Here is a 15,370-nt window from a genome sequence, read left to right as displayed (position 1 = left end):
ACATTAAGTATGACTTTTGGACGAAAATTGGACTCTTTTTCATAGGTATCACTCCAGGCATGACATTTTTTCCCATCAACCAAAGTCGCTCAAAAGCTAATGATTTCTATTCCTCGGGACCCCCAATCATCCTGTAAAGTCAGATTTTGAATTAAGTTTCTACGATGAGCGCAATCTTGCTAACAAATTTTGCGTACGACGTACAACGTACGACGTACGACGTACGACGTACGACGTACGACGTACAGATTAACATAAACCATGCTCAAAACGGCCTGATTCGGGTTCGCTGACCTCAGAAACGTCCAGAAAACATGTTTCTGAAGTTTTCAAAATTTTGACCGATTACAATACTTTTCACCTTACACTATGTGTGCGGAAAAGTAAAATTTTCGAATTGAGTTTTTACATGCAGTTTTTTTCATCTTACTTTCAATGCTTCCTAGGCCATACAAATGTAGTCAAATATCTAGTTGATCATAATGCAAATGTGAATGCCGAATTCGATGGCTATATAACACCATTACACTACTCAGCTCAAAATGGTAATTGTAGACATTTTCTTAATCGAGGAAAATTATTTTTATATGAAAACTTCCCGCACTATTTTCTATTCTTTTCAGGTCATACAGATGTTGTCAAATACCTCGTCGATAATAGAGCCAATGTGAATGCGGAAACCGATGAGAAAGATACACCGTAAAATTTTATAAAAATAATATTTTTATAATGATTTTTATATTTTTTTTATATTAATTTTTTAGACTCCACCGGTCTGCTGAGAATGGTAATTCAATACTCCGAATACGAAGCCATTTACAGCCTAGTTTTTAAGCGGTTTTTCTTGAAATTGGTTGTGCCCTTGTGAAAAAAAATTACTGACTGACTATAAATTAAGCCAATTTTAATCACTTTTGTTTGGTTAAAATTACCAATAGATGATTGAAATCGATTAAAGTCGGTTATGTTTCAGAGTTAACTAAAAGTGATTATAGTCAACATAGTTGACAGAAATCATTTTCATATACTTATAGTTAACCGTAGTTAACTATGATCACAATCGACATTTCTCAACTCAAGTTACATGAAGACGCATATAGTCACTTAAAGTTAACTTTAGCTGGCTGAAATATCAGCCATTTTTGTCCCAAATTAATCAATTTATAGTCGGCTATGAAATCGAAATATTTCCATAAGGGTTTGAATTTGGCGTTGTCAATTGTTGCTACTTTTTTTGCTTACCTATTTCAAGACTCCGAACTATTTGAACGGAATATGTTTAATGAATATTTATTACTTTTCATGATTTTTAGGTCATACAAATATAGTTAAATATCTAGTTGAACATGGAGCTAATGTGAATGTGGTTGATAGAAACAATTACACACCGTAAGGTTTTATAAAAATACTATTTTTATAATAAATTTTATAACTTGTTTTTCATTTTTATTTTTAATATACTATAGACTTCAATACGCGGTTCAGAATGGTGATTCAAAATTTCAAATTAATAAAATCTATGTTCAATGCATCTTATCACATTTCATGTTTTTAGACCATGTAGATGTAATCAAATATTTAGTTGATCATCGAGCAAATGTGAATGCCGAATCACACTCACCACTCCACTTGGTTGCCCAGAATGGTAATTCAATACTCCCTAGGGGATATCCATGCGAATTAGAATTAGCACATTAGCAAAAAATAGGGAAATTTACATGAAGAAAATAGCAAAATTAGCAATAAATAGCAGAATTAGCACTGTACACGTATATACTTTAGTAAGCATTTATTCTTGAATATATTGAAATAATTAATTAAAATAAAATTCACAAAACAAACGAATTGAATAGTATTGAACTAAAATGTATCAAAATATGTAGTTTAATACGCTTTTTCTCATTTTTAAATAAAAATATATTCAATGGCACGTAACCAAGCACGTTTCATCTGTATTAACTACAATTTACGAATTGCAATCGGAAATGTAGATTTGATGACAGATTTCTTACTGAAAACGTATAGGCTAGTGCCTGCTTCAAATATACACGTTGAAAGTGTCAACTTGAAACATTTACGTAAACACATTTCAGTTATTCGATCATGCTGTCAATCTGACGTATGCAATATTTTTGACGTACTAGAGAAATTAGCAAAAAATAGCAGTATTAGAACAAACTAGTAGAAATACTAGCAGAATTAGTGAAAAATAGAGAGAAATAGCGTTTATTATTATAAATTATTCGATCTGCAATTCACGGTTATCCCCTAGAATACTCCAAATTAAAATTTGTTATTTTCTATGAATCGTATTACTTTTCTTGCTTGAAACATGGTTGCATTTTAGGTAGTTTAGAAGTAGTCAAATATCTTGTGGAACATGGAGCCAACATAAGTGCGTATAGCAATATAGACGAGAACGGCAATACAAAACTAACCCCAATTCACGCAGCTATTCTTTATGGTAATTAAAAAAATCGAAATAAAAACGAATTATTTTTAGTAAATTGTCAATCTTATTACTTTTCATGATTTTCAGGTCATACAGATGTTACCAAATATCTAGTCGAACATATAGCCAATGTAAATGTGGAAGACATGGCAAGAGATTCACCGTTGATCTACGCTGTTAAGGAGGGTAACTAAATACTCCAAATCATTGTAGAATTAATTTTCAATGAATACTTCTTTAGGTAATTTGGAAGTAATTAAATATCTAGTCGAACATAGAGCAAATGTGAATGCAGAAGGCTTTGAAAAACAAACGCCTCTTCACTGGGCTACTGTAACATCTGGTAATTGTCGACTATCCCGAATTGGGAAGAGTTTTTTTTTTCAATATACTATGGTTTTTAGGTTCAATAAATATGGTCAAATATCTCGTTGAACATGGAGCCAATGTAAGTGCGGAAAACTACATAGGTGTTACTCCGGTAAATTAATTGAATTATTAAAATTATTTATAATACATTTATTTTTTAATGTTTTAATGGTCTTTTATAAAAATTGAAGCTTCATTACGCTGCTCAGCATGGTAATTGTAGACTTTTTCGAATTTGGAAGAATTATTTATTCATTTTCTATTCGTTTTAGGTAAACTAGATGTAGTCAAATATCTAGTTGAACAATCTGGAGCCAACGTAAATGCGGAAGGAAGTTTGAAATCAAGACCGCTTCACTGGGCAGCTGAATATGGTAATTTCATACTTAAAAGAAATGTTTTCATTGGATTTTAATATGCCTTTCATGCTTTTTAGGCCATACAGACATAGTCAAATATCTAGTTGATCGAGGAGCAAATATAAATGTGTTTGACCGTGTGTCAAGTACACCGTAAAGTTTTACAAAAATAATATTTTCAGAATAATTTTTATAAATTTTTTTATATTTTTTTTTAATTACTAGACTTCACTACGCTGCTCAGGAAGGTGATATTCCAAACAAAAAAGAATTATGTTCAATACATGTTTATCTTATTAATTTTTTATGCTTTTTAGGTCTTTTTGAAGCAGTCAAGTATCTAGTCGACCACGGAGCCAATATAAATGAGTTTGACCATGTGTTACGTTCACCGTAAAATTTCATAAAAATAATAATTTTATAATAACTTTTATAATTGTTTATATATTTATTTTTTATTTTTAGAATTCACAATGCTATCATCAAAGGTAATTAAATATTCTGAATGAAAACGAATTATTTTGAATGAATTATATAATAAGATATTTTATACATTTTCATACTTTTTAGGTGATCTGAATATTGTCAAATATCTAGTTGAACATGGAGCCATTGTGAACACCGCAGACTTATTTCACCAAACGCCAGAACATTTAGCTCTAGATATGAGTAATTCAATACTATACACAGAAACAAATATTCGAGTACGGTTACTCGCACTTGCGGAGTTACGCACTCTATTTTACTCTATTTTTGGTGTTAATTTCATCCAAGTGAACGCATCGTAGTGAAAGAAGAGATACATGTGTAGTCATATGTACATTGAACGCATGCGGCTATGACTACACATGTATCTCTTCTTTCACTACGATGCGTTCACTTGGATGAAATTAACACCAAAAATAGAGTAAAATAGAGTGCGTAACTCCGCAAGTGCGAGTAACCGTACTCGAATATTTGTTTCTGTGTATAATTGGTTTTATCGAATTATTTTCAATAATTGCGGCGATCCGAACCGGTTTGACATTTCTCGTACAAACCGATAGACAGTTTCGCTGTTTGGTTTCAGCTTTGCACAAACTGAAACGGAGCAGGCGGAACGTTTCGAAAATTGTTTGTGTGCATCATTTCATCAACATCATTTTTCGAACGTTCCGATTGCTCCAGTTTGCTCAGCAAGTAAATCAAAAAAATAAATAAATGTTAAATCTAATTACTTTTCACACATAAGTAGTGAAATATGAGTTGCTCAATTTTTTTATTTTTCAAAAGGGTTTCGGATTTCGAAACTATAAATTCAAAATTAAGTTTTTAGTTGTTCATTTCTAGGGGGTAGGTGAGAGCAAAATTGGCTTCAAAATCTCTAGTGCCTCACTCATCGCAGTTAATCCGATCCCTCTGACCCCTTATCAGAAGCTCTGATTTGGTGTTAATTTAGATTTTTTTTTTTAGGTGATATACAATTAAGCAGACAGATAGCCAAGATACTGAGGAAATCTCCCAGCTTTGGTAAATAAAATCGCTTTACTTTCATTTTAAAAAATAACAAATTACAAAAGATTTCATAATTATTTCTATTTTCCTTTTAAGTTTTTCCTTCAAAAATTGCGTGCACATCATATTCAACTAATGATATTGATATACGAATTGTAAAGGGCGATGCGGTTAATGTTACAGAGTTTCCTTGGATGGTAAGTCAAGTTGATATATTTCAATCTTATTTATGCGTGAAGAAACTTTTTTTTTTTTTGAATTAACACTTCTTTGTGTTCACATTAACGTATTTCTTTTCATTGGAAGGCTGGATTATTCTACCCGAATACTGACGACAGTGAGAACGATATTCGTTGTGGAGGTACAATTATATCCAAGCGTTATATTATGACTGCTGCTCATTGTGTACATGAAGAGAATGAACCGTCTCAAGTTCGAGTTGGTAAAGTGAGTAGACTAATAAAGAGTATTAAAAAATCGGTTTAAAATGAATGCCTATAAATTGCCTATATAATATAAATTCAAAATTGTTTTATTTTCCATTCAAATAGCTAACTGTTGATGATGATGATGGAATGGAAGGCGATATCTATCTAATAGAAGTAAGATCACTTTATAATCTAATTTTCTTTTTTTCATCATTTTCTTAAATAAATTTTATTATTGCATTCAGGATATCATGAAGCATCCACAATATAATCAACTAACAAAGAAAAATGACATTGCATTGATTCGAACTCGAGACGAAATTCAATTCAATGATAATGTTATAGCAGCATGTTTGCACACGATAGAGGAAGATGTTGATTCTGAACTGATCGTTATCGGTTGGGGGCTCACTTCCGATAATGGTAGGATAAAATTATCATTATTAATGAATCAACATAACATGAATTATTTTTTGAAAGGACCCAAATCAAACAGGTTACTCAAGACGACTTTAAAATCGATACCAATACTTGAATGTAATTCAACTATTTTGGCATGGAACAAAAAATCAAATGCAAACGAATTTCGAAATGGTGTCAGCGAAGGGCAATATTGTGCACATGATCCAAAAGGAAGAAGCGATTCATGCCAAGGAGATAGTGGAGGTCCACTTCAATATTTCCCGTACAGTAATTCAACGATCGCGACCATAGTTGGTGTTGTTTCATTTGGTGCTTCAAAATGTGGATCCACATTACCAAGTATCTACACTCGTGTGGCTCATTACATTGATTGGATTGAATACATCGTTTGGCCCCTAACCTATCCAGAGATAGATAATACAAAGTACCACAATGATGTTCCATATGGGCTTGCATACAAACAAAACTTCAACCAAAATTTCAAGAATTAAAATATTTTTTTCTAAATTCTTGTATGGTATAGTTTGATTGAATGATTCTTTATACCCACAACAACAGAAAGAATACGATTAAAAGCGAACAACATTTAAAAAATCCTCATCAAAATAATGCATTTTTATTGAATTTTAATCTAAAATAATAATATTTCCTATATCAGTATTAGACACTATTTTAAACTCTTTATGAATGCATTTCAAGTCACACCACTATACGTTACTCATTCATACTAAGAAAGAAACAGAAATTTTAAAGTTGATTGGCTACAATTTGTCTCTTCAATTTATTGTGTTTCATTTTATTTAGAATCATCAGTCTAGATGGACTTGGGATAAGCCCATCATTAAAATGAGTTTCGTTAAATAAATGCATTTTGTGTAAGATACGATTATTTGATTTTATTAAACGATCAAGTATGTAAATTGTAGGTCATATTCTTTGTGTAAAAAAGTCGTTTGTGCGTAGCAGTATTGAATGTCACACGGTACAACAAAAACAATGATAGAAATATAATTTGCGCATTTATTGCAGCCTATTTTACATGCATGAAATGTCAGAACTGGAATGATGAAGAGAGGGAGAGAATTGACGTTTCATCTATTCACCATTTGATAGAGTATAATCTCAAGAAGATAGTAAAATAGTTTGAACTCACATATTGACCCCTGCAAATATATTTGCCAATAAAAGAAGATCAGTGTGATTTAGAATGTCATAAATCTCGTGAAATTGAGAGTGAAAACAGTGTTATTTTGAAATAAATTTGAACAATTAGCATTTGCAATTTATTAAAACGAACGTGAATTGTGTTTCATCCTCTAAATATCATCGATTTTATTATTCAATCAGCAGATTGTATTTGAAATGAAATATTTTTTGGTGTTTCTATTTTTGTTTTGTGAACTGAGGGATGCACGATCCAATACTGGTTTGGATCAACAGCTATTGAGTGCCGTAAGAAGAGGTAATAATAGAATTTGTGTTGAACAACAGTTAAAATACGATCGGTCAACTGGTGGTGAAATTGTAAATGAAAATCAAAAACATTTGACTGTTCTAAAATAAAAACAGCATATTATAAGTTGCATATCAAAGCGAAATAGTTGTTTTTTTAAATATATAGTTTTTGTCGTATCGCGTGAACAAATGAACGATCTCGTGAAAAGTATAACTAGGATTAAAAGAATCACGTTATTTTCATACTTTTTAGGTAATGTGGATAAAGTTAAAAATCTACTCGCACGTGGAGCCAATGTAAATGTTGAAGATAACGAAAAGCATACACAGGCACTTCATCGTGCTGCTATGGCGGGTAAATCTGAGCTTTTCAAAATTCTTTAAATATATTTTTTTTAAAAATAAAATTCGATTCTATTTAATGTTTTCTAGATCATACCAATGTAATCAAAACTCTCATCGATGCGGGAGCAAACGTGAATGCCACTACTGAAGATGAAAATACACCGCTTCATTATAGCGCTGAGTGGGGTGAGCACACGTTGAATCAAGGACAATTGATTTAAATGGATCTTAAAAATGAAAAAAAAAAAATCATTCCAGGCAACATTGAAGCGATCAAATACCTACTCGACCATGGAGCCAACGTAAATGCAGTGGGTGCAAACAAACAGACGCCTATTTATCGTGCTGCAATGAACGGTTACAATTTAGCGTTAGTGTTACATAAAGAAAACTTAACAACAATTTTCATACTTTCTAGGCCAAGCAGAGGCAACCAAAACATTAATCGAATATGGAGCCACTGTAAATGTCGAAGACTACCAGCAGAGGTCAGCGCTTCACTACGCTGCTGAGAAAAATCACCCAGAAGTAGCAAAATGTTTAGTCGAACATGGTGCCAATATAGAAGCTATCGACTCTCTCAAAAATACACCGTAAGCTTTTATAAAAATAAAAAAATTATATTATAATTTTTCTAAATATTTTCATTTTCTTTTAAATCACTAGAATTCACTTGGCTTCTCGTAATGGTAATTCAAAACTCAGAATTAAGAGACATTATTTTCAATAAATGTAAATCTTATTTATACCTTTTAGGTAATATAGCAGCAGTCAAATATCTAGTTGAACATGGAGCAAATGTGAATGCTACAAACGAATATCAAAAAGACACACCGTAAAATTTTATAAAAATAATATCATTTTCTAAATTTTTTATATTATATTTTTTTGTTTTTTCAATAAATAGACTCCACTTAGCTAGTTTTTATGGTAATTGTAAAATTTTCCGAATTAAAAAGAACTATTTTTAGATAGAGTTTTTTATCATCGCTTTTTATACTTTTTAGATCAGATCGATGTAGCCAAATATCTAGTCGAACAAAGAGTAAATGTGAATGTGGAAAACGACGACAAATTTATACCCATTCAGCATGCTGCTCGCAATGGTAACTCAATACTCCGAATTAAAACGAATTATTCATCAATGATTCTTATCTCATACGATTTAGGTAATTTGGAGTTGGTAAAATATCTAGTCGAACATGGAGCAAATATAAATTATGTAGATAGATACGAAGACACGCTTCTTCACAACGCGGCCAATGGCGAGAATGGTAGTTTTACACTTTTCAACAATTTTGTTTAGATGAAGATTTTTTTCACCATGCTTTCTATGCTTTTAAGCTCAAGCAGATGTAGTCAAATACCTAGTTGAACATGGGCTTAATGTAAATGCGGAAAACGATATCCAACGTACACCGTTAATGCAAGCGTGTGAGAAGGGTAATTCAATACTTTGAATTAGACAAAATTATTTTCAATAACTGGTAATTTTCATACTTTTCATAAATTTCAGGTAATTTAGAAATAGTTAAATATCTAGTCGACCACGGAGCCAGTGTGAATGCACAAGACCATTTGGAAAGTACTCCAGTTCACTTCGCTTCTCGAAATGGTGATCAAATACTCAGATTTAACATGAACTATTTTGAATGAATGTTAATCTTGTTACTTTTCATGTTTTTTAGGTTATGTTGATATAGTCAAATATTTGGTCGAACATGGAGCCGATATAAATGTCAACGACAGATTTAATTATACACCGTAAAATTTTATAAAAACATCATTTTTATAATAATTTTTATGAATTTTTTTAAATATTTTTTTTTTTAGATTTCATGACGCGGTGAAGAATGGTGATTCAAAATTTCAAATTAAAATTATATATTGTAAATGTAAATAATATTATTTTTCATGCGTTTTAGGTAGATTAGAAGTAGTCAAATACCTAGTCGAATGTGGAGTAAATGTGAATGACAGAAATTCGCAAGGAGACACACCGTAAGATTTTATGAAAAAAAAAAAAAAATTATAATCATTTTTACAAATATTTTTTTACATTTTTTTAGACTTCACTTCGCCGCATTGAATGGAAATTTAATATTCCAAATTAAACCGAATAATCTTTTATTAATCTTTTTACTTTTTATGCTTTTTAGATCATACAGATGTACTCAAATATTTAGTGGATCATAGAGCAAATGTGAATGCAGAAGACCAGTTTAAAGATTTACCAAGTATTTCATTTTTTAAACTTTGAATATGATTATTACGAGATCCATTATTAATGCTTTATTTTATCTCCAAATATATTATTTTTAGTTCACTATGCGGTTACATGGAGTAATTTATTATTCCAAATTAAGTCGATTTCGTTTCATTGAATGTTGCTTTTCATGTTTTTTAGGTGGTTTAGAAGCAGTCAAATATCTAGTGGAACATGGAGCCAAAATAAATGCGTATGGCAATGACAATCTTACGCCGTTGTTAAACGCAGTTCGAATAGTTGGGAAAAGTAATTCGTATCTGAAATAGATTATTTTAAATCAGAGACATCACTTTTTTGCCACGAAATTCTATTTTCAAAAGCACCAACTGGCACCAATTGAGCTCGCACATTAGTGGCTATATAGCCGAAGTCTTTGTTTTCAATATATATTAATCATATTACTTTTGTTGTTTTTAGATAATTTAGAAGTAGTAAAATATCTAGTCGAACACAGAGCAAATGTGAATGCCGAAAGTAAAGACAAAAATACGGCGTAAGATTTTATAAAAATAATATTTTTTATAATAATTGTTTTAAATATTTTTTTTATTTTTTTTTTTCACTATGTAAAGACTGCACTATGCTTCGCAATATGGTAATCCTATGCTCCGATTTGAAGCGACTTATTTTTAATAAGTTTTTACCTTGTCATTTTTCATGCTCTTTAGGTCAAGCAGATTTAGTCAAATACCTGGTTGATCATAGAGCTGATATGAATGTTAAAAACGCTTATTATAGTGAACCGTAAATTTTTATAAAAATATTATTTTTAAAATTTTCTTTATATTTATTTTTTATTTTATTTTTTTTATAAAACTCCACTAAGTACAGATTGCACTTGGCTGCCGAACGAGGTAATTAAAAATAATTATGTTCAATTAATATTTATCCTATTACTTTTCATGCTTTTTAGGCGATTTAGAAACAGTCAAATATCTAGTTGAACACGGAGCCAATGTAAATGCGTCTGACAATGTCCGGCGTACACCGTAATATTTTATAAAAATATTTTTTTTTATAATAATTCATACAATTTTTTTAATTTTTTTTGTTTTTTTAATAAATACTTATAAAGACTCATAAATGCGATTCAGAAAGGTAATTCAATACTCCTTATCAAAACTAATTTTGACTTTATTTACCAAGTTTGGCAGGTTAAAACGAATGTTAATTGTATTACGTTTTATACTCTTTAGAACATGTGGAGACAGTAAAATATCTAGTTGATCATAAAACCGATGTGAATGCTGTAGATGTTGATCAATATACAGCACTTCACTGGGCGACAGATTATGGAGGTAATTGTACACTTTTTCTGAATTGAAAAAAATTATTTCTACATGGAGTTTTGTCACCATTCTCTATGCTTTTTAGGTAATTTGGAGATAGCCAAATATCTAGTTGAACATGGAGCCGATGTAAATTTAAAAACCAAGAACAATAAAATACCACATCAGTATGCTGTACAAAGAGGTTCTAATGATTTGAAATCTAAATTTTTCGTCTATTCTGCAGTGTTTTCATATAAAACGTCTGTTATTATTAACTCAATAGTTCACATTTATGATTGAATTCTATTTGAACCAACTTATCTATAGATCTAGGTATAAGGCAACAGTGAGAGAAATTAAAATAATTTATTTTTCCAGGTTATAGAGATATAGCTAAATTGCTGAGGAATAATCCCAACTATGGTATATAAAAATCATTGAAAGCTTTACTTAAATTTTAAAAACTACATCATTATTTCAATTTTCTTTTTTTAAGTTGGCGTCTCGCAAATAGCTTGTACAAACTATTCTATAAATAATATAGAAATTACAGACGACGAGAATGTAAATGATGCTGATAATGAGTTCATTTGGGTGGTAAGTCAATTTGATATATATTTTTTCATTGAAGTAACCAATTACGACGCTTACCATTAGAATTGACACTTCCTTCAATTGGCATTATTTTTTTTTTTTTCATTCATAGGTTGAATTATTCTATCCAAGTGTAAATCGTAATGAAAACGAGAATCGCTGTAGTGGCACAATCATATCGGAGCGTTATGTTTTGACTGCAGCGCAATGTGTAGATGAATCCAATGAACCGTCTCAAGTTCGAGTTGGTAAAGTGAGTAAAGAGTGACTAAAGCGAGAATTTAAGGAAAATATAATATTTAAAAAAAAATCATATCGACTATCTGAGCATTTTGAGTAATGTGAGAATGTAAGCATAATGAATGACGCGACCGTCTGCAACTCAAATGGACAATTCAATATATTTTAACAACTCATTTGCACTGTTCACCCGGGGTATTCGCGCCGTGCGTCAGTTACGAAAACACGAAACAGAATACGGAATGAGACACGAAGAAAGTAGTGTATGTGCATATACGCTTCATTCCTTGCCTCGTATTCGCAAAATAGGAAATTTTCAGCTAGCAAAATGAGAAAAATTCTATCCAAAATCATGAATTTCGTAAAGGGGTAACGCAAAAATTTGATGGGGTAATACCCCCCTGTCTCCCCAGCTATGGCTTGGAATCATATGAAAACGATTTTAAATAGTTAAATCTCCATTTGCATGTATAATTCAAAATTCATTTATTTTCTCTTCAAACAGCCACCTCTTACTGATGATGATTTTGCAGAATTATACCTAATAAAGGTAAGATTACTATAATATCTAATTTTCTTTATTTTTATTATTTAAAAAAAAAAAAAAATATTTTCACTGCATTCAGACTATTTCGAGACATCGAGATTATAACAAAGAAATGAAGAAAAATGACATTGCATTGATTCGAATTCAGAATAAATTTCGGAATTTCAATGGGGATATTAGGGCAGCATGCTTGCACACGAAAGAAGAGGTTGTTGATTCTGAATTGATCGTTATCGGGTGGAGTGCCACCATCACTAATGGTGGGATAAAGTTATCATTATTAATGACTGAACATAACATGAATTTTGGCCAGATGTTTAATGCAAATATTTAATTATCAAATGATAACACAGGGTCTTATTCGAGTAAGTTACTCAAAACGAACTTAACATCGGTACCATTGCTCGAATGTAATTCAACTATTTTGGAATGGAATAAGCAACTAAATTATGATGAGTTTCAAAATGGCATCAGCGAAGGGCAATATTGTGCAAACGATCCAAAAGGAAGAGGAGATTCTTGCCATGGCGGTGCTCTTCAGAGTGGAGGTCCTCTCCAGTATTTCCCATACAGTAATTCAAGCAGAGCGACCATAGTTGGCATTGTTTCACTTGGTGTAAATTGCGGAACCTCGTTACCAAGTGTCTATACACGTGTGGCTTATTACATTGATTGGATTGAGTCCATCGTTTGGCCACTAAAATAAAATTTTAAATATAATAAAGTGCCGTTAAATACAATTGCATCTTATTCTTAAAAACTTTTTTTTAATAACTTTAAAAAAACAAAGGATCCTGAGTTTTTTGTAGTTTTTTTAATCGAATGATAACCAAATTAACTTTTTGGCCTCCGAAAAAATAGTAAAAATCTCCAAAAAGAACAAGTGGCCGTCAAAACAATAGAAAATGGTCGCCAAAAAATGCAAAAAAGTCACAAAAAAAAGAAAATGATCACCAACAAAATGGTAAATGGCCTCCGAAAAAACAATTTGGCCTCCAAAAGTTAAAAAACCAATGTTCGTCCCATGTTTTGGCCTGAGAGAAATTTGTAGGAAATTAGAAGCGCTACAATTTGTTCTCACATCATTTTGCTGTAAATGGTCGTCTTCTTCTTCTATACCTATAAAAGCGAAAGTATGTCTGTTTGTTTGTTTCGGGTTGGCGTATGTAAAAAAATATAGAAATATCGGAATACAGGAGTATACTGTAGTAGTATATATTACATAATATATGAATAACGTACATTCATCGACTTCACTGTCCGACGAATCTGGATAACGATATGTCATATGAGACGTGTACCACATCCTCACATTAACATGGCCAAAAAACGTGTTGTGTGATTCTCTATACCTAAAACACGTAGTAAATCGATTAGTGGGTGTGCGGAAAAGTGAATATATATTATTTGTATTCAACTTTATACGACACATTATTCATATTGACTGTAAATGGAATAATATGTTCCTAACTAGGGGCTTATTCGTGAAAATGAAAAATCTTGCATATTCACGAATATTGGTGCATTTTGAGTAGTGAACAATAACTTCACTTTCTGTGAATATTCCTGTCATTTGTAAAATCACACAGGATTACTATAAGAATATTACGATACAAATAATTTTTCGATAGACTTTTCAATGCCTGTATGATATCGCAATGACGTGAAACTTTGCACAGGGTATTTTTTTCACAAAAAGCTAACATTTTGAAAGTTTGAAGAAATGTCAATAGGATTGCGTGGTACCTTCCATACAAAATTTTCGTTTTTGAGCGAAAAATCCAAAATTTTGTTCGGGAGGTACCCCTATTATCCATTGAAATCTCTTCAAACCTTCGGAATGTTATTTTTGTGTGAACGATATCATACAAGCATGGCTTTCATACAAAAATCCAAATTTTTTGAAATTTTTGTATGGAAAGTGTGTCGAAATATATTTGTATCGTAAAACTAACGTCATATTTGGTTTTCTCATGCCCAAAAACCCTCCATTAAATATTTTTGAGTGTTTGGGAATACATTAAATATCACTTTTGGAAGAAAAATTGAATTTTCCCCATGGATGCCCATGGGCATCACACCAGACATGACACGTCACTCTATCAACCAAAGTCGCTCAAAATCTAATGGTTTCTATTCCTCGGCACCCCCAATCATCCTGTGAAGTCAGATTTTGAATTACTTTTCTTGTTTGAAAGTTATCGTGTTAACAAATGTTTGCGTACAGCATACAGCGTACAGGGTACGCACATACATTCGGACATCAAAAAAAAAACGCTAGATTCGTGTTCCCTGGCCCCAAAAACACCCAGAAAACACATTTTTGATGGATGTTAATTTTTCGACCGATTCCAATACTTTACCTTACACACTAAGTGTGTGCGGAAAAGTAAAAACTACGATAATCACTAATATTTGTAATATTTGTCGCTATATATCACATTGATACAAAACTGTGTTTATTTGATGTTTTGTTTTTACGTTCCGAGCCCCTAGGTTCCTAACATTGATTTTTAGTAATGTAAACATCAATTAAAAGCATACATGCGTTGCATAAGTTTAAGTTAATCTTGAATTATGGCTTAATGTCACGAATAAAAGTGTAATAAACAAATCAAACCACCGAACTGATTTTATTGATTGATATTTAATTTTATAAATAAAATTCAAATGCATTTGTAATGTCGTGAAATAGCGGTGAAATGATATGTTTGGCATTTTCATAAAAGCTTTTCGCATGTGTTGATTTAATCTTCCATTACCATGTTATTCTGGTCCGAATAAAACCCGATCAAATGAAATTATTTTCACAAATTGAGTGTACGTGGTCATAGATAAATGTGAATAGCAACGGTTGTGCAAGATATTTACTGTGTTTTTTACTGTTTTGAAACATGTCCTTCTTTACATTCTTGAGTTTTAAAATTCGCAAAATATTTACTAAGAACCAATTGATCTTGTTGAAAACCAGAGCTCAGACTATAATTCACAGTCTAATTATCTTTGTGGTTAGTTAAAAATAAGTGATTTTCTTCCAAAAATATTAAATATTATATTATTTAGTAATTAAAGGAAAAAATGTTTTTAGGTGAAATTGTTTGTTAAATTTATTCAAGTAGTGGTG

General features: G+C 31.3%; 1 protein-coding gene across 1 annotated transcript; it reads left to right on the top strand.

The window, feature by feature from the left end:
- Positions 1 to 326: 326 nt before the first annotated feature.
- On the top strand, positions 327 to 13,006 carry LOC116348910. The gene is made up of 56 exons (XM_031780120.1): positions 327 to 545; positions 624 to 699; positions 765 to 787; positions 1,314 to 1,389; positions 1,467 to 1,489; positions 1,556 to 1,645; positions 2,348 to 2,464; positions 2,540 to 2,638; positions 2,694 to 2,795; positions 2,857 to 2,933; positions 3,013 to 3,034; positions 3,094 to 3,195; positions 3,258 to 3,333; positions 3,406 to 3,428; positions 3,498 to 3,573; positions 3,646 to 3,668; positions 3,751 to 3,849; positions 4,633 to 4,689; positions 4,771 to 4,871; positions 4,981 to 5,121; positions 5,226 to 5,276; positions 5,348 to 5,525; positions 5,583 to 6,007; positions 6,846 to 6,987; positions 7,234 to 7,335; positions 7,413 to 7,511; positions 7,584 to 7,682; positions 7,744 to 7,918; positions 7,992 to 8,014; positions 8,082 to 8,160; positions 8,233 to 8,255; positions 8,333 to 8,431; positions 8,495 to 8,599; positions 8,670 to 8,768; positions 8,842 to 8,940; positions 9,014 to 9,089; positions 9,159 to 9,181; positions 9,251 to 9,326; positions 9,395 to 9,417; positions 9,485 to 9,562; positions 9,648 to 9,668; positions 9,733 to 9,840; positions 10,012 to 10,087; positions 10,167 to 10,189; positions 10,263 to 10,338; positions 10,426 to 10,448; positions 10,508 to 10,583; positions 10,670 to 10,692; positions 10,791 to 10,892; positions 10,969 to 11,067; positions 11,244 to 11,288; positions 11,362 to 11,462; positions 11,572 to 11,712; positions 12,205 to 12,249; positions 12,326 to 12,506; positions 12,600 to 13,006. The coding sequence occupies exons 1-56, from the start codon at positions 410 to 412 to the stop codon at positions 12,950 to 12,952; spliced, it is 5,106 nt and encodes a 1,701-aa protein (XP_031635980.1). The 5' UTR covers positions 327 to 409; the 3' UTR covers positions 12,953 to 13,006.
- The last annotated feature ends 2,364 nt before the right edge of the window (positions 13,007 to 15,370 follow it).

The sequence above is a fragment of the Contarinia nasturtii genome, unplaced genomic scaffold (assembly GCF_009176525.2).
Source record: "Contarinia nasturtii isolate CC-2019 unplaced genomic scaffold, AAFC_CNas_1.1 Cnas_scaffold_129, whole genome shotgun sequence".
Taxonomy (NCBI): Eukaryota; Metazoa; Arthropoda; class Insecta; order Diptera; family Cecidomyiidae; genus Contarinia; species Contarinia nasturtii.
Note: the sequence above shows the minus strand (reverse complement) of the source record. Positions and strands in the feature narration are given on the sequence as shown.

What these genes read in the sequence shown, in the direction of transcription:
- LOC116348910 (XM_031780120.1), top strand. Translation starts at nt 410, where the DNA reads ATGCAGTTTTTTTCATCTTACTTTCAATGCTTCCTAGGCCATACAAAT. An exon ending in GGGGCTCACTTCCGATAATG is followed by an intron (nt 5,526 to 5,582) that starts GTAGGATAAAAT and finishes ATTTTTTGAAAG; the next exon opens with GACCCAAATCAAACAGGTTA. An exon ending in TCACTATGCGGTTACATGGA is followed by an intron (nt 9,669 to 9,732) that starts GTAATTTATTAT and finishes CATGTTTTTTAG; the next exon opens with GTGGTTTAGAAGCAGTCAAA.